The following is a 15,732-nucleotide window of genomic DNA, read 5'->3' as shown; positions in this document are numbered from 1 at the left end:
AAGGGAAAGACTCCCTGCCACAAACGAAAACTCTCTTGGAAACTTGCTATTTGGGTTGGCTTTGCTGTATTTCAACGGTGCCAAATCAAACACGCTATCCACCTCTGTTTTATTCTCCATCTCTCTTTCTCCCTTGTCTGAATTGCACTCGCAGCTCAGAAGGCCAACCGCATCCTGGGCTGCATCAAGAGAAGTGTGGCCAGCAGGTCGAGGGAGGTGATTCTGCCCCTCTACTCCACTCTGGTGAGAGCCCGTCTGGAGTATTGCATCCAGCTCTGGAGCCCTCAGCACAGGAGAGACATGGACCTGTTGGAGAAGGTCCAGAGGAGGGCAACAAAAATGATCCAAGGGCTGGAGCACCTCTCCTGTGAGGATAGGCTGAGAGAGTTGGGGTTGTTCAGCCTGGAGAAGAGGAGGCTTCCTCATTGTGGCCTCCCAATATCTGAAGGGGGCCTATATGAGAGATGGGGACAGACTTTTTAGCAGGGTCTGCTGTGACAGGACAAAGGGTAATGGTTTTAAACTAAAAGAGGGTAGATTTAGACTTGACATAAGGAAAAAAATTTTTACAATGAGGGTGGTGAAGCACTGGAACAGGTTGCCCAGAGAGGTGGTGGAAGCCCCATCCCTGGAGGCATTCAAGGTCAGGTTGGATGGGGCTCTGAGCAACCTTATCTAGTTGGAGAAGTCCCTGCTCAGCGCAGGGGGGGTGGACTAGATGACCTCTAAAGGTCCCTTCCAGCCCAAATGATTCTATGATTCTATGCAATTAGCACCACTGTTCTGGTTGTCATTACTTTGTACACATTGACCCTTGACTTCAGAGCGACTCCCATTTCAAGGACAGTAAGTGGGCTTGCTCTCATGCTGCTAGAGCTCTCAGTTCAGTCTCACCTGATGGCTCATTGGTTTCATTCAAAATTTTACTGCTGGACATGTGTTCAGATTTGTTTGTCCCTTAATTGTTTGGGTTTTGGGTTTTTTTTTTTGAGTGGAGCTTTCTTTTTGGTTTTTTTGGTGGGTTGTTTCTTTTTTTCCCTCTCTTTTAATCAGCTTCTTCACTCAAGAGTAATGGCAAGCCAGATTTGGAAGGCCAGGAACATAGTGTGGGGCAGAGAGGATGTGTCACACCACAACCCTTGGCAAACAGCTTTATCCATTTTATCCATCAGAACTGTCCAGAAGGTTATGACGACCTGGCTATGAAACTTGATTATTCCCACATTTTAATGGACTAACTTACAGAGCAACAGTGGAGAAAAAAATGTGTATTTTTAGAGGGAAAAAAATCATAAGTCAGGGATCATATCACAGATGTGTTTTGTCAGATAAACTCATGTATTGCCTAAATGTTCTACAGTGTTAGCAAGCCATTAGGTTGATAACACCACGTGCCATCCTACTTTAAATAAATACAGAGCTGTTTCTTGCTTTCTTATATTGTTACCAGGGACTTGATCTTAAAATTCATGTTAAAATATCCTCATTCTTCCTATAGCAATGGTCTGTTTTGTTATCCTACCATGTTTATTTAAAACTCAAAAATCATACTGTGATAACAATAATTCCCACTTGCTATAATATATGTAGAAGTGCATTATTGATAGACTCTTATATGTGTGTATTACTCAGAGAATCTGAAGGAAAAAACATGAGGAAGAATTACGTACACACTTTTTTCCATATACTTTTTCTACTACATTTTTTCTGACTCTGTTTTAACTAACTACCTTTTTACTTTTGCTTTCGGAAAAAAAATCTAAAAACTTTCGTATATCAGCTGTAAGACTAGCAAAAGCTATCCTTATTTGTCCCAAGCATTAATGACATTTGTTTATGTTCACAAGAAAGAAAATACAAGCATCAAACTCCCGTGTTCCTACCTCTAAACTGACTGGACTAAATACTTTCTACACATTACTTTCAAGTTTTGACATACAACTGGTTAGACAGATGCTAGATAAATCTTAGTTAAAACGTTCAGGTAGATGGTTTCAAATAATAGTATGGCTAAAAGTGTCTGTTTTATAAATGGCAGAGAAGAAATCTGTCTGTCCAACATAGGGATGACAAGATTGAGGGAAATATTTTTCAGCTGATCCCACCTACTCAACCAGTGTCACACATTGGGGGAACTGTTAAAGGGGCTGTATCAGCTCAAGTTTAGCTTTCTAGGAGATGCAACAGCACATAAACCCATCAGGGAAATTACAAACTTCAGATCTAAAATATTGCCACTTTTTGCCTTAAATAAACTTTAAGTATGTGTTTACTTCAGTATAGATAAAGAAATTGCATGAAGATCAAGCCTCGTAGATAGAACGGAATAGAACAGAAATCATGACAATGTCTCTGCACTTCTTCTGCACAGATGGAAATCTTCATGGGTGGCAGTGAGACACTTTGACAAAACCAAAATATCCCATAGAACCAATGAGGAGCTTTTCCAGTTCTTTAATTACCTTTCAACACTATACATATAGAATTACACTGACGTAGCGAGTAAAGGCAAATTAGTAGTTTAAATTTATGTTTAATGTGAATCCTTTCACTTCTGTAATAATTTTTTACAACCCTAATGTACTGGTACCTAACATTTAAGGTTTATTCCAGAATATGCAGTACTGAATGCCTTTAATGAAACCAACATGTCAACAGGAGGTGAGGTTGCTTTTTGCTGACATTTCTATTACATGCTGTTGCAAGATGCCATGTTCTGAAGGGCAAAACAAGTTGCGTTGACGTAGAAGAGGGAGCTCAATTATAAGACTGCAACATGGATCATGACATAATCTAAAGTGTCTTGAATGGCAACAAAACTAGTAAGGCATTTTAAGTGGAAAAGAAAAATGCAGGAAAATGGAAAAAAACAACAGGTAACATCACTGAAAATGGAAAAATGTAGAAAGGTGGACCAAAGGAAGAACGTCAAAGGGAAAGTGGAAAGGCATGAATCTTAGGAAGACAAGAACTAATGTAAGAGGTCAAGTCAGCAGTGCATCTAATCTCTCGCCATGTTTTTAGCTAGTCCAGCATGTCTGTGCAGCTTCTTTCTCTCTGTTGGTTCTGGCTTGTTTTGAAGGAAGTGGACTGTAAATAAAACTCATTATCATGCAGAACAAGTTGGGCAAAGATTTCTTCTGCCTTTGTTACTGATTAATTGATTTAGATGTCTTTTTTTTTTTTTTTTTTCAATAAGGCAATATCAGAAAGTTTTCTGTTCATTCCATGTTGACATATTCCTTGGCATGTATAAATAAATCTGTGCAGAGATCTTGATAGGCAAATTGGTGTATTCCTGTATCTGAAAGGCAAAGAAATGCTGCGTGATATAAATTCACTTATATTCGAGGGAAAGCTAAAAAGTTAAAGGTTGATTCTTCACAAACCAAACTTTGTATTCTCTTCACTGGCCTTTCTTGTTGCCTCTTGAAAACCTGAACAAACCAGAGGGATATGTTAAAGGCTCCTGCCCCCCTTAAGTAATTAACTTGACAATTACTGTAATGGCTTAGTCAACTTTGTTTATTTTGCAGAACAGCCACACACAGAAGAATGCTCTTATCTCTGAAGGGTACTCTGCCTCCTCGAATAATTGGCCAGCAACTAGCACTATGAATAGATTAGAGAGATAGACAAAGCTGAGCACTAAAAAGAATCACCTTCCTCTCTCATGGGTCACAGAGTCCTTCACAGATCTTGACTTCAGAGAAAAATATGAGTCTTTGATTACATTGATATGCTAGTTGTGGACACTTATGTGGCTAGGGTATAGTTTTGTCCCATTTTCATGTTCACCAGATGATTTCATTGAGGATTATGATCTTTTCTAAAGAGTGAAACTGATATCCCCTAAGAAACACACAGTGTACTGGGCTGGGGGCAGGGGGGAAGTGGGACAGCATATCTTACATAAATATAGTTCTCTCATTTGCTTTTAACCACAAAAGTTACACTGGCACGACTTTTGTATGCAGACAAACTACCAGAGAGGAAGGTGTTATGGTCAAGCAGCCTGACCAAAACAATGAAATCCACCACAGGCTTCAGGAAAGGATATAAAGTCACGGAAGAGATAAAATGCAGCTTTAGATATTTTATAAATTTTGCTCATAGATATTGGAGTAAAACAACAACAACAACAACAACAAAAAACAACAAACCAAACCAAAACAAAAGAAGTGGGCCAGAAGGAAGATGCAGAAAGGAACATTGGTAAAGGTAGGGAGGTAAAAGTGTCTAAGAGATGAGAAATTTGACTGAGGTCCAGTTTCACTGTGTGGAATGAGGCTAAATGAAAGATAAAGGTGGTGAGATGACACTGTACATTAGTGCTTTAACTGGTTGTGAATAAACAAGAAATGATTGTGAGGACAAAATGGAGCATGGATCAAAAGTAGGAAGGATTGTAAAAGATCTTACTGTAGCAGTGAAAAAGAGTCTTTCAAACAGGCACAGGTTCATTTTGTAGTATAGAGTCACTATACAGATAAAGGTGGAAGACAGCAGAGAAACGATTCAAGTGCTATATTAACAAATCTTCTATTTTCAATAATGTTGGTTTTGATGCTCTGAAAGCATGATCTTGTTTAAAGTACATGAATGCATTGATATGAAATGAAAACAGAAAGATGAAAGCTGAACTCAGAAAACATAGCCTCTTCAAAGAAAAGGGTAGAAAACCTCACAGCTTGAAGTACTGCCGTTACTACTGACACTTGGTATGGCAAACCTGATGGCAGAGATACTAGCTCATCTGTCGCTTTAAGAATGGTACCACGTGTTTCTGGACAACAGCAAAACCAAAAATATATGTAAGGAAAGTAATTTAACCGTTGACAAGCTCATTCGTCTGACCTCAACAGCAAACAGGACCTTTGAGCAGTTTTCGAAGAAAAATTGTTGAAGGACAGAAATAGAGTAAGTCACTATAAAGAGGGATAAAATGCAGTAGATACTTACCAAAGGCTGTCAGACTAATTTGATATCAACTGTATAATAAAAATAAATGCATAAGGCCAGGCAAATGTGATGTATCAATTGCTTGGACCTCAGGGAATTGAGTGATACGGGAAATATAAGATACTAGCCAGGATGGAGAAAACAGGTGTTTTGGTAGAAAGTTCGTTAAGTGTCTAAGAACTAGACACAGAGGAGACTGCAGTTGGTTGGGCTGAAACATAAATGATTAGCCTAGAAAAAACTCAGTGAACTGTCTCCAGTATAGTTTTTGAGACTTTTTAATATTTCCACTAATTTTACCTTCTAAAATAAATGCCACTATTGAATTAATAAAATTTTCACATATTGTATTAAGCATCACTGAATGGAGGAGAATGGGTATTTAGAATGTTTGAAGAAAGAAGAGTGGAAAAAGTATGAAAACATTTAATACTGAATGCAGAAACTAGATTTTTAAGGCCTAGTATGAAGAATTATTGATATAAACCTTGTGCTTGTTAATTGCAAGTGATAATGAGGGAGAATAACTGCTAAATATTGTCTTTCACAACAGACTATCGATCAGCACTGCAGCATGGCTGGGAAGTGCACAAATTCAATCCAAGGTCTGAAAACAAAGCATTGGTAGCTGGAAAACAAAAAATAACAATGCCAGCCCAAGATCTTATCTGGAATAAAATCCTGACTGGGTGCATTCAAGAAGTATAAATTCAAACAAGAACCAGTCTAGAGACGAACTACTAACATTATCAGGTAACTGGAGGTTATACACTTAGAAAAGAATTTGAAAAACTTTGCTCAAATAACACCTGTAAGGATATGGTGTTATCTTGTTAATGTTTTCAAGTGAACACCAAAGAAGAAAAATTATTATTGGGAACTAAGGAACAACACAAAGAAAAATTGTTGCCTGAGGCTAAAGAACAACACTAGAAGAAGAGTAAGGCCATACAAAGGCTGTGAATAAACACAGAGAATCAGGACAGTGTTTTCCATATCAGAAAAACAGAGTCCAAAACTACATTGCAGTAATGAGATTTGAAACCTAGCTTTTTTAAAAATTACACTAAACCTACAGGAGATTACATGATGTAAAGAAAGCGGAATAGAAGATAGTTTAGTTCATTGCCTCAGGAGATCGCTTTCAGCTCTAACATCCATCTACCCGCACCTTTTGTTATTCCAAGGCATTCCAAAGCATGCAATCCAGGAGGAGTTTAGCTGTATATCTTTTGGATTTCAGCTGCAGAGAGGGATGCTACACTGCATAATGTGATGTAAAATACCTTTTGTATGAAGCTGCAACACATGTGTTCCACAGGCTTTCCTGATTTGCAGCTTGTTTCCAGGTGTAGATCATCGTATGTATTTATGCAGCATTGGGTAGAGTGGAATCCCAGCCCTGACGGGATTCCACAATGCAGAGAGGAATGAAAAATATTAATAGCAAAAATACCAAGTTCCAAGCAGTTTTATTCTTTTTGATTTGTGGCCTGTGTATTTCAGACCCTGAATCAGCTGATGTACAAAAGTCATGGCAGAGCTCAAGCTTAAGTTTTATTCAGCTTTCCTTGATGGAATAAACTCTTGAGATGCAAACGAGTTTTCATGGGTAAGGAGAATGGTCCATCCTGAAACTTTTATCAGCTTTGAACTATTTAGCACTTGCAGACTGCACTGTACATATGCTGAAGGACTAGTAATAAGCAACACGTATGACTTGCGAATCACACTAAACTGCTGAAGAAGCAAGTTTAACACACACAGATTAAAGAAAAATAACTTTGATTTGGTTTAAATATTTCCACTAATTTAATCTTCCAAAAAGATAAATAAAGTTCAGAGATAAGAAACTGCATTATACAAGGAAAGGCAAACATTTATTAGACGTTGATGTGAAATTTGAAATTTACCCTGGGGAACGAATGTTCACCATCGCACAACAGTGATATGTCTTCATTTTGACGTAACACATTCATTTGACCTTCATCCTGTGAGTTTTCTTAGAGTGAAACCAACTATCTGTCATTCTTTATTTGACCTTGACAATCTGAGTGCCTGTTTTAATAGGTGCAGGGTACCTTTAACTTCTGTGACTTTCCTGTGAACTTCTACATACACAGACTTTCTTAGTAACCTGCCCTAACTTGGTAATTCATATTTACACAAATACTCAAATAAAACAATTTCCCAGCTGTTGAGGGAAATGAATCAAACTTTAAAGGGAGAGAGAGAACAATAAAGCTGCATTACTTAATTTGGCAAGATTAATTTTAGCCAGCCTCAAGAACCATATAAATGAAAGCAGGAAAATCCCTGTTAGTTCTGCCTGTCCTTACTCCATAAATCCCCATTTTTTTCTTATACAGGATGATCCTCCACGACTGAAGCTGGGACTGAAAAAACAGCTGCATTGTACTGCAGACTCAAATCCTGCTACAGCTATAAGCTCTCGGATTCAAACGTGAACCAAACAGGATTAAGCAGAAGGGCAATATAATACTTAGTGTGAATTAAAGGTATGAGGAAAGACACATTTCTTTTGGGGTAAGTTACGTTGGTTTTTTTTCTGGTTTAAATTGCCCAATTATGATCTCAGATCTGCTGAGCTTTTTAAAATAATAAACAGCAATACATTTCTTTAATGTGAAGAACTGTATATGACAATCTTCTTAAAATCAAATGTATTCCACAATAAAATAAAGATATTTCAACCCATTGCAGTTGCTTATTACTTCAGGATGCACGTTTTCTTTATTTATCTTAAATCATGCTGTACTTCTTTGCAAGGTTGTCACAAAGTGCTATTGAACAGTGCAACTTTCATTTTTTTACTTTCCTTAGGAGTAATAATAATGCAACGGAACCAGAAAAGAAAAAGGTTGGTCACCAGTAATAATAGTATTTAAAAAAACAGTGTAGCAGAATAAAAAATTAAGGATCATTAAGCACATTATTCTGTTTCCTTCAGCAATATGAAGATACCTGTATTTTCTCACATATTTCCTTACCTTGAATGTGAATAATTCTTTCATGCTCCAGACTTGAGTTGCCAGGGTGAAGTTCAGCCCAGCACACAGAAATCAGCACCAGAAAAAGTAGGCTCTTCATCTTTGTAGTCAAAAGAATCTTCTTCACTGTAAGGGCATCACATACAAAGAGGCTTGTGAATTTTTGGAAACCTTTGCAGTGTGGCACTGCACAGCTTGTTACAGCAATGTTCTTATGAGGGATCTATAACTTATTTAAGCCACTCAGCTGAAAAAGTTACAACAGCTACTAATTTTTTAGGCATGAAGACTGGACCTTTTTATCATGGACTTTCATTAAATGAAACTGGCAATCCATATTTAACTCTGCCTATTCAGAAATACAGTATGAAAAAATAAAGGTACAGACACAAATATCCATAAACTAAATTCCTTACAAGACCATATGTAAGCAATACCTGTGTTTCAGAAAAGATTCTAGTGTACTTTTGCTTTTCCAGATATACTCTTACTGTCTGTAAATACAGTTAAAATAATCAAAGCTATCACTATATCTATAGCCACTGCATGATGCAATCTGCTGGTGATAAGATTTTCAAGATTAAAACAATCTTCTCAGATTTTCAAGATTAAAACAATCTTCTCATAGGTTTTGGCATTTCAATCAAGACTGCAAGTTAACTTAGCAGTCAGAGTGGTAAGTTTTCTTGAGCTAAGCAGTAAAGATGACAAAACATTTCTCAGGCTGACTAGAAAGATCTATTTTATTTCAGATCCACTTACCATTTTAAAAGATGGCTAAATACACAATGAAATGTTCGAAACCATGCACAAAGTAGGTTAGAGTTGTATATGCTACCACTGCAGTTGCCCTGATTGATTTTTCATTCATTTCTACCTAAAACGCTGACGCACTAACTTAGTGTGCCAGGTAGGGTCTCTGCAGTCAGCAGAGCTGAGCGCTGCAGGGAAAATCTCTGCCAGCCTCTGAGTAGTAATTAGGCAAATGAAGACCTGAAATAGAAAAGGAGGCACAAAATACAAGAGGTTTTATGTAGAGGGTTCAGGCTGCTGTGTGTTTTACAGCTATAATTTTTACGACCCTGATTCCTTGAAATAAAAGATAGCTATTTCCCAACTTTGCCTGAGACTAGGATTTTTTCCCCAGTCACCAAAAAGTGGCAGTATTATAAATATACTTTCTCTCTAATGCAGAGAGAAATTAAGTTTTTTCCTTTTTTCTCTGTCAGAGCTAGAAAGACATCAAAGTTGCAGGGCACTCTTGGTCAGAACCTGGGTCAAGGTCCGAGCTTCACAATCAGTCCTTGTCCCCAAATAGACTCAAACACCTATTTGTTTCAAGTCTAGATCCAAATATTGTAATCTGAACCAACCTCTATTACCAACGAAAAAGCAGAAATATTAGTGCCATTTTTTCATAACAGAACATGCATGTTACTTGCCTGCCCTTCCATTTCTTCAAAGTCAGTTTGGGTGGGAGTTCAAAGCCAATTCAGCATCCCTTACTCCTTACTGTGGAGTGTCTAGAGGTAGGACAAGTGTGTGCTCACCGCACTCTATTTGCCAGGTGGTCCACACTCAGTAACTCAAGACTCTCCGGCCACTCCCTCTTTCCTGGAAAGCCTGGCAGGCTGATGACCTCCATTCCCGAGAGCAAGGACAGATGTGGCTCCTCCTAGAGCACATCAGCCCCAGCATGGGCTGACCGGAGGGGTCACACAAGTACAGTCGGGTATACCTCCTGCATTATTGGACCACCGGTCTGGCTGCTTGAGAGAGCAGGGCACACTTGTGTAAAACCACGTTGCTCCTTCCCCTCACAAATCCCAGACCTGGCACCTGATGTATTTCCTCCAAGAGATTAAAATGCTGCAGCTTTGGGGTTTGGTTTTTTTGGCTGTTGACTAAAAACTGACAATGCTTTTTTTTTTATTATTGGTAGGAGAGAGTGTTACTGGTTTAGAAATAGTCTGGTTAACAAAGAAGGTTTCAAAGGCAAAGTTTATGGGGGTATTCCCACCTCAATCTGCAGCTTGGAGCCTACGCTGGATGCAAAACCTCCTGTACCCAGTGAGCCAGTGTAAAGCCCACAGGGGCTCTACCCACCTTCTCTGGCAGCACCTCAGCTGCTCATTAACATTTTGCCTCTACCTCTTGCCACAAACTTGCTCTTTTCTGTGGTATTAGTGAGAAGAAACAGCCACATAACCAGATGACAGGTAGTACTAACTTTTTGGGGGACAGCATTCCCATCTCCACCAAACTCTGCGTGCACAAGGGCCGCAGCTCTATTGTGGAGTAAGAAAGATTTACCTTCTGGTTACATGGGTGGAGAATTCCACACATGCCCCCCTTTGTTGTCAAGATCTCCCTAATATGATGGGTGAAAATCCTCCATGTAGCATCGTTAGGCGATGATTGTCAGAACAAGTTTCAGGATTAGTCTGGTGCACCAATAAGGGAGGATAAAATTTTTAGAGATATTTGCCTGTACCTTCAGGCAAATATCATGTTACTCTATAGAGTTTATGTGATAGCATCATACAAGCAGGATGAGAGGCAGGTCAGTGATGACTTGGAGATATGCTCTTCCTGTTCCTCAGTTCCCTGGATGCAGCTGAACAATTTCATATCTCACATGCCACAGACGTGGTACAAAACCAACCTCATGGCTACAGATTGACATGGTTTTTTTAGGATATACGCAAGGTGGTGGTACTTTAGCTTCGTTAATAGACAAAGTTTACAGTGGCTGGTTTCTGGTTTTCCCTAATTGCCCCGGACAGAAAAGGCAGCCTAAAATAGCATGTGTGTGCACGTCTGTGCTCTCTTTGACTCTGGTAATGTTCACCTGCACTACTAAGGTGTGTTTGTCAGACTGCACAGAACTATCAAAACTTAAAAACTGTTTCCCAGGGGAGCAAATGCCTGGTCAACGTTTTAGAAAATGTATCCATCGCATATCTTCGCTTAAGTCACCAGATGCTGTGGGGTTCTTTGTTCATGCGAGGCATGGACAACTCAGCACACCAATATGATGATCAGAGAAGTCCTTTATTAATCAGAAGGCTACATCTTATATACTGCTTTCTACTTCCATACACGCGCTCGCTCAAGCTCTAATTGGTTACATGTACTGTCCATGCGACTATCATGCCCCTTAGCAAGGATTCTGATAGGTGTTTATGCCATGCATAGCTTCCATGTAAATTAAACACAAGTTCTTTGTCTACCATACAAGCTCCCTGTCTCACCCTGTTCCCATGGCCTTGCTTCTCAAGCTTATCTGTCTCCTGCCCCACAAGCTTACCTCCCTGTATAACTCTCTGCACTTTCCCACATCTTATCACATTCTCAAAATACCCTCCAGCTCATTGCTAACATAAAATGATCCTACAGATGCTTCCTACCTGAGGTCAATCAACTGAGAGTAAAGTTTTTGCTGGGCAGAAGCATCCTGTTGGGCGCCATTTCAACCCTCCATTTAAGTCTGAGCAGTTTTAAGGTTGCTTACGTTTATTGCCGTATTGCGCAGCAGCTGAGAAAATGTGGGTATCTGAAGTCAGGGATACCCTGACCTTGTACCACTTTCCTCCTGGGATTCCCCATGATGGGAGCCACGGCATCAAGCCAGAGCAGTGTAAAGGAATGTTACAAGGCCAAGAATCCGACCGCTGGTGTTTTGTAGGTTATCCAAAAAGCAATTAGCCTGAGGAATTCACATGCTCAACTCTAGCCAAAGCAATAGAAGTCAGATTCCATTTCTGCAGCAGTCTAGGAAGACCTCAGGGGAGACATGATAGGTGTAGATGTTTTCATATTAAAATTAATAAAGTCTTGGCTGGGAATAAGTCCATTTTTGGTAAGAAATGGTAATGATTAGTCGTACTTAAGAAATTCGCACTGGTTGCAATTACTGAAGTTTATGAACCTGCTATCTCCCTGGACAAGGATGCGAAGAAGCTGAAAAGTAGTTTTTAAAGGGAGACGTCAAGGCTCAGGGAAGCGGTCAAGGTGACTGTGCATTCAGTTTTTAAATCCTCAACAACTGTTCACTGTTAGGTACATTTTGAAATTCTGATATTAATCACCGTTTTGTCATACTTACCCAGCCATAATTGATCTACTACTGGAAAGTCTAAAAGGCTATAAAGCATCAATGTTTGTATTTTAATATAATACTCTGAAAATTAACAGAATCCCTTCAAGTAATTAAACTGCATAAGTAACAAGCATTTATACGAAGAACAGAGTACTGAAAAATAATGTTACACACCACTCTCTGTTTTTAATAAAATAACATATTTCTTATTTACTACTGCAACTACTTCCTAGCTACAGAACATGAGAGTATCCACTGTGTGAGGACTAAGGGCCACCTATCTCAATATTCTCTCTCTGACAGTAGTTAAAAGCCTGGGGAATGCCTTTGTTCACAGAAGTAAATTTTTGTCTTATATTGTGTCCTATATCACATGCTTGTTTCCCTGAGAAGAAACACCTATGGAAGCCTGAACTCACAATGGCTCAAGAGCATATGGTAATACAACCACCACCTCTTACGATCGAACTGCTGACTCTGTCGTCCTAGCAAGGTAGGTGATTGAACTAGATTTAACTTATGTGGCTGCTTTTGTGGAAAAATCCCTGCTGCTTTGGACCTTGCAGGACTGTGATTCCCTCCCAGTTACCCCTGTGTTCACAGGACCCTCAGAGAAGACAGCATTGCAACAACACGGTATGCTGTCTTCTCATGTGTGTAACTTCATGCAGCAAAAAAAGTTTAGGAGAGAAGGCTAAAAGCAAATACCTGTGGAAGAAGGAGATGAGGCACCAGTGCACAGGGGCAGAGAGAAAACCAAACCCCTAGGGAAGATGTAGGGGACTTTTTCATAAAAGGTTCTGTCTTTCTGTGGAGTTTTCTATATTTAATACAGTGATACCCAGCAAGTAATGGCAGTAATCCGTGATATCTAAAACACGTAACAGAATCCGCAAAATCAGTCTCAATAATTTAGAGCTGAAACAGCCCCCAAATCTGTAGACTGTTCACATCCGTGCACGAACCTACTGTACAATATAAGCCTTGACAGGCCCCCTCTCTGTGGAGCTTTGCTCCATCTGGGAATTGGTGGTAAGCACTAGGGAAGCATCTAATAATGAAACAAAATTTACATGTTTTCAGGGTGAGGGTGTCAGCTGCAGTAACTGAGAGTCTCTCATCCTTAGACACTGCTGGTAGAAAACAGAATAGGATGAAGACCAGTCCAGGCAGTGCTCACACACTCTCTTTGGTGGTCTTTCTTAAAACTGGGAAGTTGAAGTAGAATACTTCGATCTAGCTGATTAGACAGATTTCTGGTATCAAATGACCGGCCTAAGTCTTCTAAAGATTGTGCCTTATATATATGTATAGACATCTAGTTCTTAGCAACCGAGTCAAGCCGTAAGGATGGAATTCAGGTCCAGATTGCGGACACCTAAGTTCATGTGCCTGCATGTAAAATGTTTACATTTCACTTAGGAGTCCAAGCTATTGTTATAGTCAGTTTATACCTAACCAATGTGGTCAGTGGAAGGTAGATGTGTGTTTAGTTGACCTAGGATGCCTTTTCTCTATTCACTTTTGTCTTTGAATCACTTCCTCTATCTGCAGTGTGACCTCTCTGGAGAAGTGGGAATTGTGGGTTTGAATCTTGCACACTAATGTGGATGTTTGAATCTTGCACAGCCTTTTTGGCAAGTGGTCTAACATGAGGTTGTTTTGCAAACAAGATACAGATGGAAATTTGTTTAGTCAAGGACTCATCACTCAGGATTAAAGGGACAGCAACGGACGGACGTGCCTGAAGTGCAGATCTGACCCAGGGGCTCCTTACAAGCGGGGATTCAGAGTCCCTCTTGTAATTCGCATTTCTTTTGGCTAACTCTAGACAGCTTCCCACTCAGTATGGTAAGCAACACTTTAAGAAACAAATACTCATCTCCCTATTGACTGCAGAAGGAAAGCGAGTGTTCTGGTAGCACTGATACACTCGCTTTAGATGTTCTGATGCTACAAGTGGCCATCTAAAGTAGGCAACAGTAAAGTCAGCCTTAATCTTGAAGGGCACCTAGCTTCTTATAAGTATTTACAGTCTCCTTCAAAGATGTTCCATTCTCCAAAGGCAACAGTAAAACACTGAGTTCCAGCTACAGACTTCAGACTTTAGTTAGTAAAATCAAATGAAAATCCACTTCTTGCCCTGATATGCCCTTACACCATCTAGTCTTGATTCTACTTTTCACCTGTTTTGCTAAGAAGACAGGTTCTTCTCAGTGAAAAAGCCCTCCAGGCTGATGGAATTAAACCAAGACAGACTGGTCCCAAAGCTAAATTGTTCCCACAAAGGAAATTTTGCCTATGCCATGGCAGAAAGAACAATTGATCATGTAAAAATGATGTTTACATGCTCTATTAGAATCACTTAAAGCAAGCTTTCCAAGACCTCCTCCCATGCTACTTCATTAGTTAAGGCAATTTGGAAATTTATGACAGTGTGTGAGTCTTGAGGCCATCTAAAGTGCCAGACGGTCAATGTCTGGAGAACAGGTTGTCATAGTAGTTCCTTAACCACAGGCAGAACAGTTCAGTGGAAAAGCAGCATGACCATTCAAAGACATCTGGAAGCCCCTGGAGTCTATTAATTCCCTGGGAAGAATGCTGACAAATTGCTTGCAGGGAGAAACAAAATATATACTTTGAAGTATCTGCCTTGTGTTAGATATGAAATTTATTCCAGATACACAGGGTAACAATGGTAAAAATACTTTTGACATTATTCATAGAGTATAGCGAAGGCAATGTGGTCTGGCTTTATGACTAGAAGTTAGAAAATTTGGTACTCTAGGATTAATGCAAACATGGATATGGCAAATGTGCTGCAGTTAAGGTTTATCATTGATGGGATACTGGTCACTCGGTGCTTTGAGTAGTTTTCTTTCTTGTTCTTTATAATGGACTACATAAATACGCCTTTAGTTCAGGAATCTGGATGTTTCTGCTTGAAGTATGGCAACGGGGTGTTCTTTGATAACACAGTGTGATACCATAGAAAGGTAACTCCACTTGTTGATTTATAAAGCAGATCCACTTGTTTGCAGTCCCTTCCTTTAGAGAAAGTATTTACTGCCATCTCCACATATCAGTGGTCTTCAAAGAATTTCTGCAATCCAGCTCAAGAGCTGGCTGTCCAGCCAGATTGTGCTTGTATTCTGACATCTTCTTCATCAAAAGCCTCTCCTAGCCTTGAGCATGCAGGTCTGGAGGTCAGTGGAGGTCAGTAAGAAAACTTGATCTCTCTCCCTCATTTTTCTTGCCTCTTGGTCATATTTTTAAAGCTAGCTTTTCATCAGGCCCTCACCACTTCCCACGTCCCCTCCTATTACCTAGACCTCTTCTTTAAGGTTCTTTCTTGGTTGCAGCTATACTTCCCTGTTGCCTGCATAACTCCTGCAAGGCCATTTACTTCGGGAAGTTCTGCCAGAGTTTTTTCAGCTTCTCTAACCTTCACCCTATTGGTGTCTCCAGTTCTGCCAGTTCTTTTTTGGATGCTTGGATTTTTACAGGGACATAAACGACTCTGCTCTGCTCCTCTACCAAAGATGAATGAAAGCCAGATGCCTATCTTCTTTGGATCATTAAAAAAATCTCATATATGATACATTGTTAGGCAGGTTCTTACAAACTGCTCTTTTGACCTATTTATAATAGATAATA

General features: G+C 39.6%; 1 protein-coding gene across 1 annotated transcript in view; it reads right to left on the bottom strand.

Annotated features, from left to right (window-relative positions):
• Positions 1–8,073, bottom strand: part of LOC104158569 (hyaluronan and proteoglycan link protein 1-like) — a 13,506-nt gene extending 5,433 nt beyond the window's left edge. The window contains exon 1 of the mRNA XM_009696255.1: positions 7,974–8,073. Within this exon, the coding sequence (XP_009694557.1) occupies positions 7,974–8,073 (100 nt within the window). The remainder of the gene's footprint in view (positions 1–7,973) is intronic.
• Between the last annotated feature and the right edge of the window lie 7,659 nt (positions 8,074–15,732).

Source organism: Cariama cristata, unplaced genomic scaffold (assembly GCF_000690535.1).
Source record: "Cariama cristata isolate BGI_N322 unplaced genomic scaffold, ASM69053v1 scaffold33482, whole genome shotgun sequence".
Classification (NCBI taxonomy): Eukaryota; Metazoa; Chordata; class Aves; order Cariamiformes; family Cariamidae; genus Cariama; species Cariama cristata.
Note: the sequence above shows the minus strand (reverse complement) of the source record. Positions and strands in the feature narration are given on the sequence as shown.